This window comes from Cetorhinus maximus, chromosome 5 (assembly GCF_964194155.1).
Source record: "Cetorhinus maximus chromosome 5, sCetMax3.hap1.1, whole genome shotgun sequence".
Classification (NCBI taxonomy): Eukaryota; Metazoa; Chordata; class Chondrichthyes; order Lamniformes; family Cetorhinidae; genus Cetorhinus; species Cetorhinus maximus.
In genome coordinates, this window is record NC_135883.1 from 410,460 (window position 1) to 428,195 (window position 17,736).

General features: G+C 49.4%; 1 protein-coding gene across 2 annotated transcripts in view; it reads right to left on the reverse strand.

The window, feature by feature from the left end:
* The window catches only part of ccm2 (CCM2 scaffold protein), a 121,048-nt gene extending 104,470 nt beyond the window's left edge, over positions 1-16,578 (reverse strand). The window contains exon 1 of one of the 2 annotated variants that reach the window (XM_078541409.1): positions 16,420-16,578. In XM_078541409.1, coding sequence (XP_078397535.1) covers positions 16,420-16,452 — 33 coding nt within the window. In that variant the 5' untranslated portion in view covers positions 16,453-16,578. Of the gene's footprint in view, positions 1-8,177; positions 8,453-16,419 lie in introns of those variants that run through there. The other variant, XM_078541410.1, reaches the window with a different exon arrangement.
* Positions 16,579-17,736: the final 1,158 nt, after the last annotated feature.

A 17,736-nucleotide genomic window follows, 5' to 3' on the forward strand; every position in this document is an offset into this window, starting at 1 on the left:
CAGAGACTCCTCTCTGCCAACCAAGACAAAGTGGTAGCATTACCACCCAAGTCAATGGGTTGTGGGTTCAAATCACACTCCAGGGTTGAGAGTAAAATCTAGGTACAGAGTGTGTTTGAAAGTATGATGGGTTATGACAAGACTAAATGGGGAGCAGGGGTCAAAATATTCCCTCGCCACCACCACCACCCCCCCAAAAAAATCATGGAGAAAAACTGCCCAGCTCATTTTTGTTGAGGGTGAGTTTTTGGTTTCCAGGGATTCCAAACATTTCAGCCATCCTAATCTGCAGCAGCTACACTCTGGACTGTCACACTCTCTCGATGGGGAAGATGCAGAGGAACAACATGGCAGTACAATCTTCTTCCAGTCTTTACCGTCTTGATTTAACTTATCTTCCTTTTCTCATGAGTTCCCAATGGCAAGCCTCAACAATCCCAGATATTAAACACCCAAACTTACCTCGGAGTTACTAGGCAGTGACAAGGCAGGAATTGTGGCAGTTTTTTTTCCCTCCGCTCTCTTGCCAAGGGATACAAAAGCACAACTCCTTCCCTAGTATAAAATGAGAATCAAACTTGGGATCGTTGTGATCTGTGTAGCTTAACATTACACTGTAGTACAATCAACTAAGGTGAGATTAGAAAATACATTTATTACCAGATCCATCGGAATATCTAAAATGTCATTAAGAACTCACTACATCAGGTGAAAATAAAAACTAACCCCATTCGAAGACGACTATTTTGTAGAAACAAAACCTATGAGATTTGATAGAAATACACGAGATATTAAACCACCTCTGAGGAATAAAATACTTTCAGAATGGAGTCTAATCAACTCAAATTCTCAGGAACTCTACCATAGGATTACGAGGAAATTAAATTGGAACAAACCTTCAATCCACTGGCTGCTACCCTTGAAAGCATTCTCTGTACAGGCAGCTCCATTGGACCTGCTCCCAGCCACCGCCTCCAACCTCTTCCTTCCGCCCCCGGCTTTTTCTCCTCAGTCTCCCAGAGAATGTCAAGATTAGACAGTCAAGTGGGTTGGACTCGTCAAACAGAACAACTGCTCCAACTCCTCCAATCACAGGCTTTTAAAAAAAATAAATTAATCATTTCATGGGATTAGGTGTGGCCAGCTAGGTAAACATTTATTGCCCATCCCCAATTGCCCACGAGATATATATATTGAATATGTATATTGAACGGCAATATATTTCCAAGTCAGGGTGCGTGTGGCTTGGAGGGAAACTTCCAGGTAACGGTTGTTCCCATGTGTCTGCCACACTTGTCCTTCTAGATGGTAGCACTCATCGGTTTGGTAAGTGCTGTCTAAGGAGGTTTGGCGAATTCCTGTAGTGCACCTTGTAGATGGTACACACTGCTGCCACTATGCTTCGGTGGTGGAGGGAGTGAATGTTTGTGGATGTGGTGCCAATCAAGCGGGCTGCTTCATCCTGGATGTTGTCAAGCTTCTGGAGTGTTGTGGGAGCTGCACTCATCCAGGCAAATGGAGAGTATTCCATCACACTCCTGACTTGTGCCTTGTAGATGGTGAGCAGGCTTCAGGGAGTCAGGAGGTGAATTACTCACCACAGGATTCCTGGCCTCTGGCCTGCTCTCGTAGCCAGTGTTTATACAGCTAGTCCAGTTCAGTCACTGATCAATGTGACTCCCAGGATGTTGATAGTGGGAGGAATCCAGCAATGGTAATGCCATTGAACGTCAGGGGTGATGGTTAGATCCTTTGTTGGAGATGGACATTGCCTAGCACTTGTATGGCACGAATGTTACTTGTCACGTCAGCCGAAATGCAGCAAGACCTGGACACGGACTGCTTCAATATCTGAGGAATTGCAAAGGATGAACATGTTCGCTGATGGTTGTGCAATCCCCAATCGGTTGGGCCGAGGACACTGCCCTGAGGAACTCCTGCAGTGATGTCCTGGAACTGAGATGATTGACCTGCAACAACCACAACCATCTTCCTTTGATGCCAAGTATGACACCAACCAGAGTTCCCCCACCCCACCGTTCCCATTGACTCCAGTTTTGTTGGAGCTCCCCTGATGCCACACTCTGTCAAATGCTGCCTTGATGTCAAGGGCAGTCACTCTCACCTCTGGGGTTCAGCTCTTTTGTCCATGTTTGAGCAAAGGCTGTAATGAAGTCAGGAGCTGAGTGACCCTGCCGGAATCCAAACTGAGCGTTATTACTGGGCGAGTGCTACTTGATAGCACTGTTGAGGGCCGCTTCCATCATTTTGCTGATGATCATGAGTAGACTGATGATAATTGGTTGGGTTGTCCTGCTTTGAGTGTGCAGGACATACCTGGGCAATTTTCCACATAGCCAGGTAGATATCAATGTTGTAGCTGTACTGGAACAGCTTGACTAAGGGCGCGGAAAATTTTGGAGCACAAGTCTTCAGTACTATTGCTGGAACTTTGTCAGGGCCCAAAGCCTTTGCAGTATCCAGTGCCTTCAGCAGTTTCTTGATATCACGTGGAGTAAATTGAACTGGCTGAAGACTGGCATCTGTGATGCTGGGGACCTCTGGAGGAGCCCGAGATGGATCATGCACTCAGTACTTCTGGCTGAAGATTGTAGCAAATGCTTCAGCCTTATCTTTTGCACTGATGTGCTGGGCTCCTCCATCATTGAGGATGGGGATATTTACGGAGTCTCCTCCTCCAGTGAGTTGTTTAATTGTCCAGCAGCATTCGCGACTAGATGTGGCAGGACTACAGAGCTTTGATCCGATCCGTTGGTGATGGGATCGGTTAGCTGGCTATAACTTACTGGCTTATGCCGTTTTTTCACCAGGTTGACACCTCATTTTTAGGTATGCCTGGTGCTGCTCCTGCCTTCATTGAACCAAGGTTGATCTCCTGGCTTGGTGGCAATGGTAGAGTGGTTACCAATTGTGGTTGCGTACAATTCTGCTGCTGCTGGTGGCCCACAGCGTCTCATGGTTGCCCAGTCTTGTGTTGCTAGATCTGTTCAAAATCTATCCTAATTAGCACAGTGGTAGTGCCACACAACATGGAGGGTATCCTCAATGTAAAGATAGGACTTCGTCTCCACAAGGACTGTGCGGTAGTCACTCCTACCAATACGGTCATGGACAGTTGCATCTGCAGCAGGCTGGTTGGTGGTGATGAGGTCAAGTATGTTTTTTCCTGCTGTTGGTTCGCTCACCACCTGCCACAGACCTAGTCTAGCAGCTATGTCCTTTGGGGCTCAGCCAGCTCAGTCTGTAGTGGTGCTATCGAGCAATTCTTGGTGATGGACTATAACAATTGCATACCAAGTATTAAAATTCTCACTGAAATATCAAAGGATAAAACACAAGTTAGAACTCATTTCCAATCCCTAAAAAACTGAAAAGCACATATCCTCATCTCAACAATAAAATTATGTGATTAAACAACCCAACAAATTACAATAGCTCCAATAAATGCAGTTCACAAATATTAACAGCAAGGAGAACTGAATGTCCATAGAGGTATTGTACGCCATACATGAAATTACAGAAGACTTGTCGAAAACCACCTGGTACTTAACTTCATTTAGTACTAAGCTGTGGCAGCAAGGTCAAAAATAATGGCTATGGCTACTGTCCAACTTCACTATTTTTGCCCCTTATTTTGTGTTAAGTTTAGAACTACTTATTGGGGATATGACTTCTATTTTTGTGTGTATTTGTTGGAACAAAAAAAAGCATTAAAAACTTACACATCAGCCAGTCATCCATAGAGTGCAACGTTTTTAAAAATACCACTCAAGGGTAAGGCATTTAAAAACCAGAATCTCTCATTTATCTAAATTCAATGGTAAGTAACTTGGCAATTGTTTTTCTATAAACTACTGATGCTTTGGCAATTGCAACTCTTAAGCGAACTGAACATAATTAAGATGAAGTGATTCAAACCAGTACCATTGGTTTCCAAGTTTGCAACTCCTGGTTGCAATGTGAAAAACACTTGCCCAAAAATAGAAATTGGAAATATTTTTAAATGAAGGAAGGGCCAGTGAAGTGTCAGCACAGAAGGGCCTTGATGCACAAATATGCAGGTTAAAGATAGCAATAGCAAACTGAGATGAAAAGATAGTATCCTTGATACAAAAGCAAAATATTGTAGTTGCTGGAAATCTGAAATAAAAAAAACAGAAGTTGGTGGAAATACACTGATCAGCCAGCAACTGCAGAAAGAGAATCAGAGTTAATGTTTCAGGTTGATGATCTTCCATAGAACCCCCGATTTTGTATCTGTATCACAGGTGGGGGGGGGGGGGCACCCAATTATAAACAGGATATAAAAGCAATGAGAAAAAAGTGTGGATTAATTTTTCCAAGTATGGAATCGCACCTTCAAAGACAGACATGAAAGGTTGGAGCATTTTTCATTCAGTCACTTGAAAGCCTGAGATTATGAAAAAGTTACGCATAGATAAAATATGTGTTGCTGACCTTAGCAAAGTACAAATTAAAAGACAATTACAAAAGTTAAAGTGGAGGCTAACAAAAATAAACTCTTACAGCTGGCTCATGCGAAGACAACGAGATTTGTTGGACCAAAAGGCTCATTTCCATGTTGTATCATGCTAAAAATTCGCCAAAATGCACACCGAAAACCTTGCACAAAACATATGCTGCAGCATGACACACAAGTTCTATGAAATAACAGTTTCAATCAAAGTTTGTAAACCGAAAGTCACTGGATTTTGGACACCTGCTTAATCAAACTGCACAGCAGAAAAAAAAAACTCCATACTTGAAGCTGTAAACTTGCATTCATTTTAATTTGAAATGCCACCTTGTCAACTGGATGAAACAACAAAACACACTCGGCACATAACATTTTCGTGTAAGGCACCCCTGTTATTTTAACATTTGTGCGCCACAACTTTTTCCGTTAAGGCGGCAAGGAAGGAGATGTCAAATAAAAATAAAAAAGCAAAGTATTGGAGATGGAGCAGGATTTGCTGGGAGAGGTGGGAGAGGTTGACATGGTGAGAAGACACCGCACAGTTTGGTCTCAGTCTCTGAAGTGCCTCCGCCTGCAGCTCCCAGCGGACGTTAGAAAAAAAAAGTGACCGTTGAAAAACAGCCCAACCCAAAGTAGCAGCAGAAACGCCCTTCAGCCCGCATCTCAACTTCCAACAACTGCACCGGGAACACGCGGCTGCTGCTGCTTTTCAACCCAACTTTCCTGCTTTTCAAACGCGCGGCTCCAAAATTACCCCCATTACAAACACATCAACCCAGACAAACACCCCCCAACCCCCCACCCCCCCCCCCCACACACACACACACTCACCCCCCCCACACACACACACACTCACCCCCCCCACACACAGACACACACTCACCCCCCCCCACACACAGACACACACTCACCCCCCCCACACACACAGACACACACTCACCCCCCCCCACACACACACACACTCACCCCCCCCCACACACACACACTCACCCCCCCCCACACACACAGACACACACTCCCCCCCCCACACACACAGACACACACTCACCCCCCCCACACACACAGACACAAACTCACCCCCCCCCACACACAGACACACACTCACCCCCCCCACACACACAGACACACACTCACCCCCCCACACACACAGACACACCCCCCCCACACACACAGACACACACTCACCCCCCCACACACACAGACACACCCCCCCCACACACACAGACACACACTCACCCCCCCCACACACACAGACACACACTCACCCCCCCCACACACACAGACACACACTCACCCCCCCCCACACACACACACACTCACCCCCCCCACACACACAGACACACACTCACCCCCCCCACACACACAGACACACCCCCCCCCACACATACAGACACACACTCACCCCCCCCACACACACAGACACACACTCACCCCCCCCACACACACAGACACACACTCCCCCCCCCACACACACAGACACACCCCCCCCACCACACACACACACACAACTCACCCCCCCCCACACACACACTCCCCCCCCCACACACAGACACACACTCACCCCCCCCACACACACAGACACACACTCACCCCCCCCCACACACACACACACTCACCCCCCCCCACACACCAGACACACACTCACCCCCCCCACACACACAGACACACACTCCCCCCCCCACACACACGACACACCCCCCCCACACACACACACACACACACACTCACCCCCCCCACACACACACACACACACACTCACCCCCCCCCCACACCACACACACACTCACCCCCCCCCACACACACACTCCCCCCCCCCACACACAGACACACACTCACCCCCCCCACACACACAGACACACACTCACCCCCCCCCACACACACACACTCACCCCCCCCACACACACACACACACTCACCCCCCCCACACACAGACACACACTCACCCCCCCCCACACACACAGACACACACTCACCCCCCCCACACACACAGACACACACTCACCCCCCCCACACACACAGACACACCCCCCCCACACACACACACACACACACTCACCCCCCCCCACACACACCCAGACACCCCCCCCCACACACACAGACACACACTCACCCCCCCCCACACACACACACTCCCCCCCCCACACACACACACACACTCCCCCCCCCACACACACAGACAGCCCCCCCCCACACACACAGACACACACTCACCCCCCCCCCACACACACACTCCCCCCCCCACACACACACACTCCCCCCCCCACACACACACACACACTCCCCCCCCCACACACACAGACACCCCCCCCACACACACAGACACACACTCACCCCCCCCCACACACACACTCCCCCCCCCACACACACACACACACTCCCCCCCCCACACACACAGACACCCCCCCCCACACACACACACACACACTCACCCCCCCCCACACACACACTCCCCCCCCCCACACACACACACACTCCCCCCCCACACACACAGACACCCCCCCCCACACACACACTCCCCCCCCCACACACACACTCCCCCCCCCACACACACACACACACTCCCCCCCCCACACACACAGACACCCCCCCCCACACACACAGACACACACTCCCCCCCCCCACACACACACTCCCCCCCCCCACACACACACTCCCCCCCCCCACACACACACTCCCCCCCCCCACACACACACTCCCCCCCCCCCACACACACACTCCCCCCCCCCCACACACACACTCCCCCCCCCCCCACACACACACAGACACACACTCACCCCCCCCCCCCAGTGTTAACATGTTGTTGGATTTGTTGGTCAAACGGCAAATTCTGAAAAGCCGGTTTACATTTTCTTTTACTTGTTGTAAAACCATCGCCCGCCCTTCACCCCCCCCCAGTGACTGACCCCCCCCCCAGTGACTAACCCCCCTCCCCCCAGACTAACCCCCCCTCCCCCCAGACTAACCCCCCCTCCCCCCAGACTAACCCCCCTCCCCCCAGACCGACCCCCCTCCCCCAGACTAACCCCCCCCTCCCCCCAGACCGACCCCCCTCCCCCCAGACTAACCCCCCTCCCCCCAGACCGACACCCCCTCCCCCCAGACTAACCCCCCCCTCCCCCCAGACTAACCCCCCCCTCCCCCCAGACCGACCCCCCTCCCCCCAGACCGACCCCCCTCCCCCCAGACTAACCCCCCCCTCCCCCCAGACCGACCCCCCTCCCCCCAGACCGACCCCCCTCCCCCCAGACCGACCCCCCTCCCCCCAGACTAACCCCCCCCTCCCCCCAGACTAACCCCCCTCCCCCCCAGACTGACCCCCTCTCCCCCCCAGACTGACCCCCCCTCCCCCCAGACTGACCCCCCCTCCCCCCAGACTGACCCCCCCCTCCCCCCAGACTGACCCCCCCTCCCCCCCAGACTGACCCCCTCTCCCCCCCCAGACTGACCCCCCCTCCCCCCAGACCGACCCCCTCACACTGTGCCCCCCCCCCCCAACAGACACCAGACTGTCCCGGCCCCCAGCCCCGGCCATTCGGCCCCAATCAGGGTGATGTCCCCGGGACGATGAGAAACTTACCCCCAGCCGGAGCCATGGTTACCCGGGGGGGGGGGGGGGGGGGTATTTCCCGCTGAGCTCCCCCTCCGACCACCCGCCCCCGCCCCGCCCTCAGACACTCACCTTTTTACCTTTCTTCACATCATCCTCCATTTCTACCCGAAACACCAGCGACAACTCCTCACACCCGGGGTGACGATGGCAGCGACACAACCCCCGCCTCCCGCCCACACTGACATTACTGCAGCAACATCCCAGCTGGCGGCGCCTAGTGACGGTGAATCCGCGGCCCGACCCGGCCCGGCCGCCCGGCGGCTCCTCCCCTCACCGACCCGCTCACAGCGCCCACCGCCCTCACCAACTTTTCAATCCTGCCGCCATCTTGGGCGTATCTTCCCAGCTCGCACTGGGTCGGCTCTGGAGGACCATCGCCGCCTGCTCCTCCCAGCCGGCAGGGGGCGGGCTCGCTCCTCGTCCACCGCGCCTCCTCCTCCTCCTCCTCCCGGCCGGCAGGGGGCGGTGCCATTCCCAACCTGCTTCCCAGGCGGCCTCCTACTCCCAGGCGCCATCTCCAGGAGGATGGTGGTACTTTCCAGAAGGGAAAAAGGTTCCCTTCCCCTCCCCACAATTGGTGAGAATGGAGACATGAGTGGAGAGTCCTTCATCCTTCTCTCCCCTACCCACAGCCCCACCTTAGTAATCAAATTACTAACTTCCTCATCAGGGGAGGTGGTACCAGCGTATTGTTACTAGGCTGGTATTCCAGAGACCCCAGGATAATGCCCTGGGGATGAAATTTGAATTCAATAAAAATTGAGATGAAACCATTGTCGATTGGTATAAAAACCCAATTTCCTTTAGAGAATCTGTTTTACCTGGTTTGGCCTACACGCAACTCCAGACCAACAGCAATGTGCTGACTCTTAAAATGCCACCTGAACAAGGGCAATTAGGGATGGCCCAGCCAGTGGCACCCACATCCCATGGACAAATAAATACAACCAGCCTCAAAACATAATCGAAACCTCGGTACAACAGATATGTGAGCCTTCTCGCAAAACTTCACTTCACTGGTATTGGGAAAATACACTCAGAGCCAATGCAACTTTTAAAGGCAGAAAATGAATGGGTAGCCAAGAGACAAACTTTTCCAGCAAATGTTGAACTTTTGCATTTAAAATGCAATCTATTTAATTGTAAGCATTTTTTATACCATAGTTTCTAGATTTTGCTAATCTAAAATAGGGGTAAAACACATTGACATTTGAATTTTCCAACAGACTTGCACTTCCGTAAAATTTACCAATTCTGGTTGGACATGTTCCAGGAGGTTTCAATAACCTCCCGTTGCCAAGCTCCCAATATTGGCCACCTGACATGTCCAGCCTCATGGTATACTGCCTTGCCACACTTGCCAATTTGAAAAATAATACTCTTCTTCAGCAGATTGGGTGACTCTTAATTTTTCAACTGCCTATTCTGCACCCCCAATATTTTGACAACTAACAAATTAAATTGTTCAAATAAAATTGTATACACATGTATAAGGGTCTGCCACATATAGGGCTAATGTGGCACTGAGTACAGTACCACCAGATAGTGATAAGAGAGCACATGACCCACACCCAGGGTCAGTGGAGTGTTGGACAGAGCCGTGTGCGTTAGCAAGCATGGAGACAGCTCCGAGCTTGTACCCTTTACTGTATATTTGTAAATAGTTCTAAGAGTCAATGAAGAGTTGACCTACGTATGACTGCAAGGAATTCTTGAGACCTACAGAACTATAACCAACACTCAAAACAAAACACACAATTTATTTCAACCCCCACAACCCCTACAATGCCCCCCCTGCCCTACTGATTTTTTCCCCAAGTTGCTTGCAGCAGTGTGCTGGGAATTAGTCTTTAACTTGCCAAAACTCAAAATATTTGTGGTCAATTTAGTATCTTTATTGCAACATTACTTCTTTAAATACGGGATTTCTGGTTATTTGTTCACCAAAGATGTTAACAGAATCAAAACATCCTACTCTGGAAAAAGCTACATAAAGCAGTCCACATGTAAAAGCAAGCCAAGAAATATAAATGTTAATTTTGTCAAGTATCTGGCCATATGACTTGCTTATAGTCATAGAATGTGAAAGTCAAAGCGGACTGTATTTTCTTTTGTGTTGTAAAGGTAGGTTTCCATCTGATGGCTCAATATTATTCAACAAATAAACACTGTACCATTGAAGAAAATTGCCAATTTTGGTCCATCACAAAATCCTCATTTAGGATTCTAGTTTCATAGGGCAGGATTTTGCCCTCGGTTGGCGAGTGGGCCCCACCGGCTCGGTGGCGGGTGGGCAGCCGATCACCGCCGCCGAAACAGGTCCCGCCGCCATTTTGAGTGGGCGGGCCAATTAAGGCCCATCCAGCGGCCTGCCCGATGTGATGTGCTATGCGCTTCCTTTTCCGGGGAGAGGTATTCCCCAACTGTCAGAGTGCGCACTGCTCCCTGAGACTAAGTGCTGACTCAGGGAGATCGCTGACAATGTTTGAAACTTTAAAAATAGAAAAATAAAAAAATTATTAACATGTCTCCCCCATGTGACAATGTCACACGAGATGGGACATGTTAATAAATATCACAGAAACTTTATTAAAGTTTTTTAAAACAGACATGAAACCTGGTCCCGCCGCTGGATGAGGTTTCATGTTTTTTCTATTCCCCGCCGGGGCTCCTGGCCGACCCACCAGCCTTAAGGTAGGACGGGCAGGTCTTTAATTGGTTTAACTACCCTGTCAATGGCCTCACTTGGCCAATGACAGGTTGGCTGGCCCACAGCCGATCTCACTGTCCGCCCGCCTTCCTGAATATTTAAATGTGCGGGTTGACATCGGAAGTTCCCCCTGACATCATCCCGCGTCATTTCCGCATCGGCGAGTGGGCCCCGCCCCCAAATCGCCTACAGGAAAATTCTGCCCATAGAATCATGGGGCAGAATTCAGCCCTTGTTGTGGGGGCACAGCTGGGAAGCCGACTGCCACCTGCGAGTGGGGCTGGGCTGCAATTTGACGCTGACGGCCAGTTAAGGCCCACTCGGCGCTGCCTGTGTGGCAGGGGGTAGTGCGAGCATGCACCTCATGCATACGTGCGAGTGAGCGCCGGCAAATATCCCTCAGGCACAGAACGGCCTCAGGGACATGATGAGCTTTCAGAAAAATAAATTAAGGGCTCAAAAAATGTTATAAAACATCTCCCCTCATGTGACTCTGTCACATGAACAGGGACATGTTATTAATTCAATTTAAAAATGTTAATTTTATTTTTATTTGCTTTTGGAAACCTCATCCCGTCTGTGGATGAAGTTTCCTAAAAATTGCTTGGCCTTTTGCCTGCCCACCAGCTGTAAGGCTGGACAGACAGGGGAATAATGGAAGTTAATTAAAACTTTAATGGCCTTAACAGGCCTTTTAATTGTCGACAGGTGAGCTGCCAATTCCCGCGCTTGTCCGCCAACTGAAATATCGCGTGACTGCGTGTTGATGTCGGGATGCTCGCCCGACATGAATGTGCGTCATTTTACACTCGAGCGGGTTGGGAGCGCGCCCACCCACCAAGGTAAATATTTTGCCCATGATACCTGCTTCGACCTTGAGTCTAAGTTTGTACGATAGCTTGCCCATTGCAGCTAGACTATGTCGAAACTCTGGACGTATCATTGTTTAAAATTCCTTCATGGGATGTGGGTGTCGCTGGCTAGGCCAACATTTATTGTCCACCCCTAACGGCCCTTGAGAAGGAGATGGTGAGCTGCCTTCTTGAACTGCTTCACTCTGTGTGCTGTAAGCAGAAACACTGTGCTGTTAGGAGAGAGAGTTCTAGGATTTTGACCCAGTGACAATGAAGGAACGATGATATATTTCCAAGTCAGGGTGGTGAGTGGCTTGGAGGGGAACTTCCAGGTGGTGGAGTTCCCATGCGTTTACTGCTCTTGTCCTTCTAGATGGCAGTGGTCAAGGGTTTGGAAGGTGCTGTCTAAGGATGCTTGGTGAGTTCCTGCAGTGCATCTTGTAAGTGGTACACACTGTTGCTACTGTTCATCGGTGGCGGACGGAGTGAATGTTTGTGGATCTGATGCCAATCAAGCGGGCTGCTTTGCCCTGGATGGTGTCCAGTTTCTTCAATGTTGTTGGAGCTGCACTTGTTCAGGCAAGTGCAGGGTGTTCCATCACACTCCTGACTTGTGCCTTGTAGATGGTGGACAGGCTTTGGGGAGTCAGGAAGTGAGTTATTGTCGCAGGATTCCTAGCCTCTGACCTGCTCTTGTAGGCACAGTATTTATATGGCTAGTCCAGTTCAGTTTCTGGTCAATGATAACCCCCAGGATGTTGATAGTGGAGGATTCAGTGCTGGTAATGCCATTGAACATCAAGGGGCGATGGATAGAATCTCTCTTGTTGGAGATGGTCATTGTCTGACACTTGTGTGGTGTGAATGTTACTTACCACTTGTCAGCCCAAGCCTGGATATTGTGCAGGTCTTGCTGCATTTGGACATGGACTGCTTCAGTATCTGAGGAGTCGCGAATGGTGCTGAACATGTGCAATCATCAGCGAACATCCCCACTTCTGACCTACTGATGGAAGGAAGGTCATTGATGAAGCAGCTGAAGATGGTTGGGCCGAGGACACTACCCTGAGGAACTCCTGCAGTGATGTCCTGGAGCTGAGATGATTGACATCCAACAACAACACCCATCTTCCTTTGTGCTAGGTATGACTCGAAACAGTGCAGTATTCTCCCCCTGATTCCCATTGACTCCAGTTTTGCTAGGGCTCGTTGATGCCACACTCAGTCAAATGCTGCCTTGGTGTCTAGGGCAGCCACTCTCACGTCACCTCGGGAGTTCAGGTTTTTTGTCCATGTTTGAACCAAGGCTGTAATGAGGTCAGGAGCTGAGTGGCCCTGGCAGAACCCAAACTGGGCATCAGTGAGCAGGTTATTGTTAAGCAAGTGCCTCTTGATAGCACTGTTGATGACCCCTTCCATTGCTTTACTGATGATGGAGAATATACTGATGGGGCGGTAATTGGCCAGGTTGAATTTGTTCTGCTTTTTGTGTACAGGACATACCTGGGCAATTTTCCATCCATAGATGCCAGTGTTGTAGCTGCACTGGAACAGCATAACTAGGGGTGTGGCAAATTCTGGAGCACAAGTCTTCAGTGCTATTGCCGGAATATTGGCAGGGCCCATAGCCTTTATAGTATCCAGTGCCTTCAGCCGTTTCTTGATATCACGTGGAGTGAATCGAATTGGCTGAAGACTGGCATCTGTGATGCTGGGGACCTCTGGAGGAGGCCGAGACTCAGGACTTCTGGCTGAAGATTGTAGCAAATGCTTCAGCCTTATCTTTTGCACTGATGTGCTGGGCTCCTCCATCATTGAGGATGGGGATATTTGTGGAGTCTCCTCCTCCAGTGAGTTGTTTAATTGTCCATCACCATTTACCACTGGATGTAGCAAGACTGCAGAACTTAGATCTGATCCATTGGTAGTGGGATCACTTAGCTCTGTCTATCACTTGCTGCTTAGTCTGTTTGTCATGCTAGTCCTGTGTTGTAGCTTCACCAGGTTGACACCTCATTTTTAGGTATGTCTGGTGCTGCTCCTGGCATGCCCTCCTGCACTCTTCATTGAACCAGGGTTGATTCCCTGGTTTGATGGTAATGGTAGAGTGGGGTATATGCCGGGCCATGAGGTTACAGATTGTGTTTGAGTACAATTCTGCTGCTGCTGATGGTCCACAGCGCCTCATGGATGCCCAGTTTTGAGTTTCTAGATCTGTTTGAAATCTATCCCATTTAGCCGGGTGGTAGTGCCACACAACATGATGGAGAGTATCCTCAATGTGAAGACAGGACTTCAGCTTCACAAGGACTGTGCGTTGGTCACTCCTACCAGTACTGTCACAGACAGATGCATCTGCAGTACTGCCATAGACAGGTTGGTGAGGATGAGGTCAAGTATGTTTTTCCCTCTTGTTGTTTCCCTCACCACCTGCCGCAGACCCAGTCTAACAGTTATGTCCTTTAGGACTCGGCCAGCTCGGTCAGTAGTGGTGCTACCGAGTCACTCTTGGTGATGGACATTGAAGTCCCCCACCCAGAGTACATTCTGCACCATTTCCTATCTCAGTGCTTCCTCCAAATGGTGTTCAATATGGAGGGTTCTGATTCATAAGCTGAGGGGGTGGTGGGCAGTACCTGGTAATCAGCGGGACGTTTCCTTGCCCATGTTTGACCTGGTTCCATGAGACTTCATGGGGTCCAGAGCTGATGTTTTGGACTCCCAGGGTAACTGCCTCCCGACTGTATACCACTGTGCCACCACTTCTGCTGGGTCTGTCCTGCCAGTGGGACAGGACATACCTGGAGTGGATGATGGTGGTGTCTGGGACACTATCTGTAAGGTATGATTCCATTAGCATGACTATGTCAGGCTGTTGCTGACTAGTCTGGGAGACACTCTCCCAATTTTGGCACCAGCCCTCAAGGTGTAAATAAGGAGGACTTTGCAGGGTCGACAGGGCTGAATTTGCCGTTGTCGTTTCCAGTGCCTAAGTCGATGCCGGGTGGTCTGTCTGGTTTCATTCCTTACAGACTTTGTAGAGGTTTGATACAACTGAGTGGCCTTGTTAGGCCATTTAAGACACAACCACGTTGCTGTGGCTCTGGAGTCAATGTAGACCAGACCAGGTAAGATTTCCTTCCCTAAAGTGAACCAGATGGGTTTTTACAACAATTGACAATGGTTTCGTGGTCACCATTAGGCTTTTAATTCCAGATTTCTATTGAATTTAAATTCCACCAAACTCAGATCCCCAGAACATTACCCTGGGTCTCTAGAATACTAGTCCAGTGACAAGACCAAAACATCACTGCCTCCCCTCTGCTTTCATTTTTGAAGATAGAATCAAAGCTAATATACTATTTTAGTTCACTGACAGCTTTTCTAAAATATTCTCATTCAAATCTAGTGAATCTTTAATTTTAGCACAAAGAATAGCTTTAGAAAAATAAATAGTTTCAAATATGTATCATGCCATCCCTCTCAGTCCAACCCCTCCTTCTCCATCCCATGCCATGCCATGCTTCCCAAACCACCCACCCCATGCCATGCCCTTCATCTCATGCTAACACATCCCACGACATTTTCATATTCACCCCCACCCCCTGCAAGCAGTAGTTCCAGGGCTGACATTTTGAAAATCATCTCATTGAAATTCAATAGGATTGGGATTGGTTATGCCTGAACCAAACACAAGGCAGCGCTGACTCACAAAGTGGGACAGGACCTCAGCTTGAACCTGTATCGTAACGGTGGGGCATGGGGTACCTTCCTGTGTCAGCCCCTCTGTAACCCTGACTGCTGGTTGTGACCAGTGTGAGGCTACTGACCGAGCTGGCATTCGTTGCTGAGGTGATTCGAGGTAATGCTCACATATACTAATCGCCTGTACACTGCCACATTCACACCACCGGAGAGAGATGAGAGGAAAAGGATGAATCCTGGTGCTCCTTGCTGTTCCCCTCACACCCCCAGCTTTAAATGAACATGGCCTCCATAATTGTCAGGGAGCACCTTCACCATTGCACACACACACACACACACAGACAGCGGGATTTTCCGGTCCAGTCTGCCACAGGACCGGCCCGAAGTCAACGGACCGTTTGCTGTTCCTTTAAATTTTACATCCCACCTGCGATGACTCCCACGGCGCACTGGACCCGAAAATTTAGCTCAAACTCCATCTTTTCTTCGAGAGAATGACACCCCAACTTTTGGCAGCAGCATGTGTGTCACCTGCTCCAATCCTCACCTCACCCTGCAAACCTCTGTGAACAGCAGGCCACACCCATCAAGTCAACCCACCAACAGGTGCCCCCCTTAAAGTGACCAATCATAACAGTCCGGACAGACACAAACTGTGATTATAGATTCTTGGTGACTCCAGTCCAATCCCACATACCCTTCTTGTCTGATTTTTAGGGACATTCTACTTGCTCCTGACTCTATCAAATCCAACCGATTTTCACATCATTGGCACTGTATAGCTAAATTGTGAGATACAAAATGAAGTAGACCAGGCTGCTATGTCTCCTATTTTACCTCTTATTCTCGTCAAATGCCAGTATCATAACCAAAATTGTAAACTCAACATGTGGGTAAACACAGGAAAATATAGACATCCTGTCTTTCAGTGCACAGTCCTGTGCACTTTAACACCACAAAGCTGCATCAACAAGCAACTGATAGAGTTTTTACACTAATCAGCTTCTCCAAGTACACAGTGGACAATTTTTATTTTACTAACCTCTAAAGTTCTTTCATTTTCTTTAGCGTACATTGAATTTTCTTAAGTATGAGTCACATTTCAAGCTACATACATCTCATGAGTGCAAAGTGTTTCTCCTCGCTATGAACATCACTGATGTATTTTGCCGTTTGGAGTTCCCCGTGTCACAGAACTTCTGCTTAGCTGGGCCAGCAAAGGAAATAAGAAGCTTTTATTTCCTTTAGCACACTTTGTAGTTACGTCTTGAGTCAGTCTTCCCCTTTAACCGATTGTATTTCTGATTAACAGTGTCACTGCGACATGTGCATGGATTATTTTTCTAAACTTGAGGGTATATCTAATTGTTGAAACAAAATTGTAGTTTATTTTTTAAAGCAGTATTTGTAGCTCACTCAGTCAATATATCATCACTGGCATTAATTATAAGCAAAATATTTAACAACTGGTCAAACCTACCAAAAAGTCTCAGCCTCTCATGGTCCACAAAATAACAATATGGTAAGTTTGGAAATGATTGTCTACACTTAACTAGCTTTTTTATCTTCCCCCCTAGCCTTCTCTCTCTCTTTCTCTCTCTCCTCCATCTTCATTTCTCATTGGTTTCTCTCTTCTTTCTCTCTTTCCTTCCCTTTTAATGTCATTGCCTTCTCTTCTGCCCTTTTCATCCTTCCATCCTTCCCATTCTTCCATTTCTTTCTAGCTCCTTCTTTACTTCTGTACCTTTCTTCCACCTCTCTCTCCTCATTTCTTATTCCCCATCCACTAACGCAATCCTCTCTCCTCCCTATCCCATTATCTCCTTCTTGACCAACTCTTTTTCTGTTCCTTGCCTTCTTCAGGAATTCTCCTTTTTTTCCTCTCTATCTCTCCCCTCTCCTCCTATAACTTCTCTTTCTCCCAGAATCATAGGGCGGAATCATCCCAAATTTGCACTAAGTGTGGTAGTGGGCAGGTAAATTGATGTTTTCCCTGCAGCTTCTCACGCCACATCACCCCAATCGCGCAGCGTTAATTATGTATTCCCATGAAACACGGTGTTTCGATGGCAGGGGTACCCTCATTCGCCCGCCACGCCATCACCTCACCACTTCATCACACCAGGCGCCATGTTTAAAGTGCAGCCGTGCGCACACCTCTCACTGCTTCCAGCCCACAGCTGCTGCACAGAAGACAAAATGGCACCAAAAAGCAAAGAGACTGCAGCCCTCTGCTTCAGTGATGCATCCCTCGAGTGCCTTTTGACGGCCGTGGAGGCCCGGCAGTATATCCTCTACCCCTGCTCTGGCTGCGGGAGGGGCAGCTGTATCACCAATCCAGCATGAGAGCTGGTGGTAG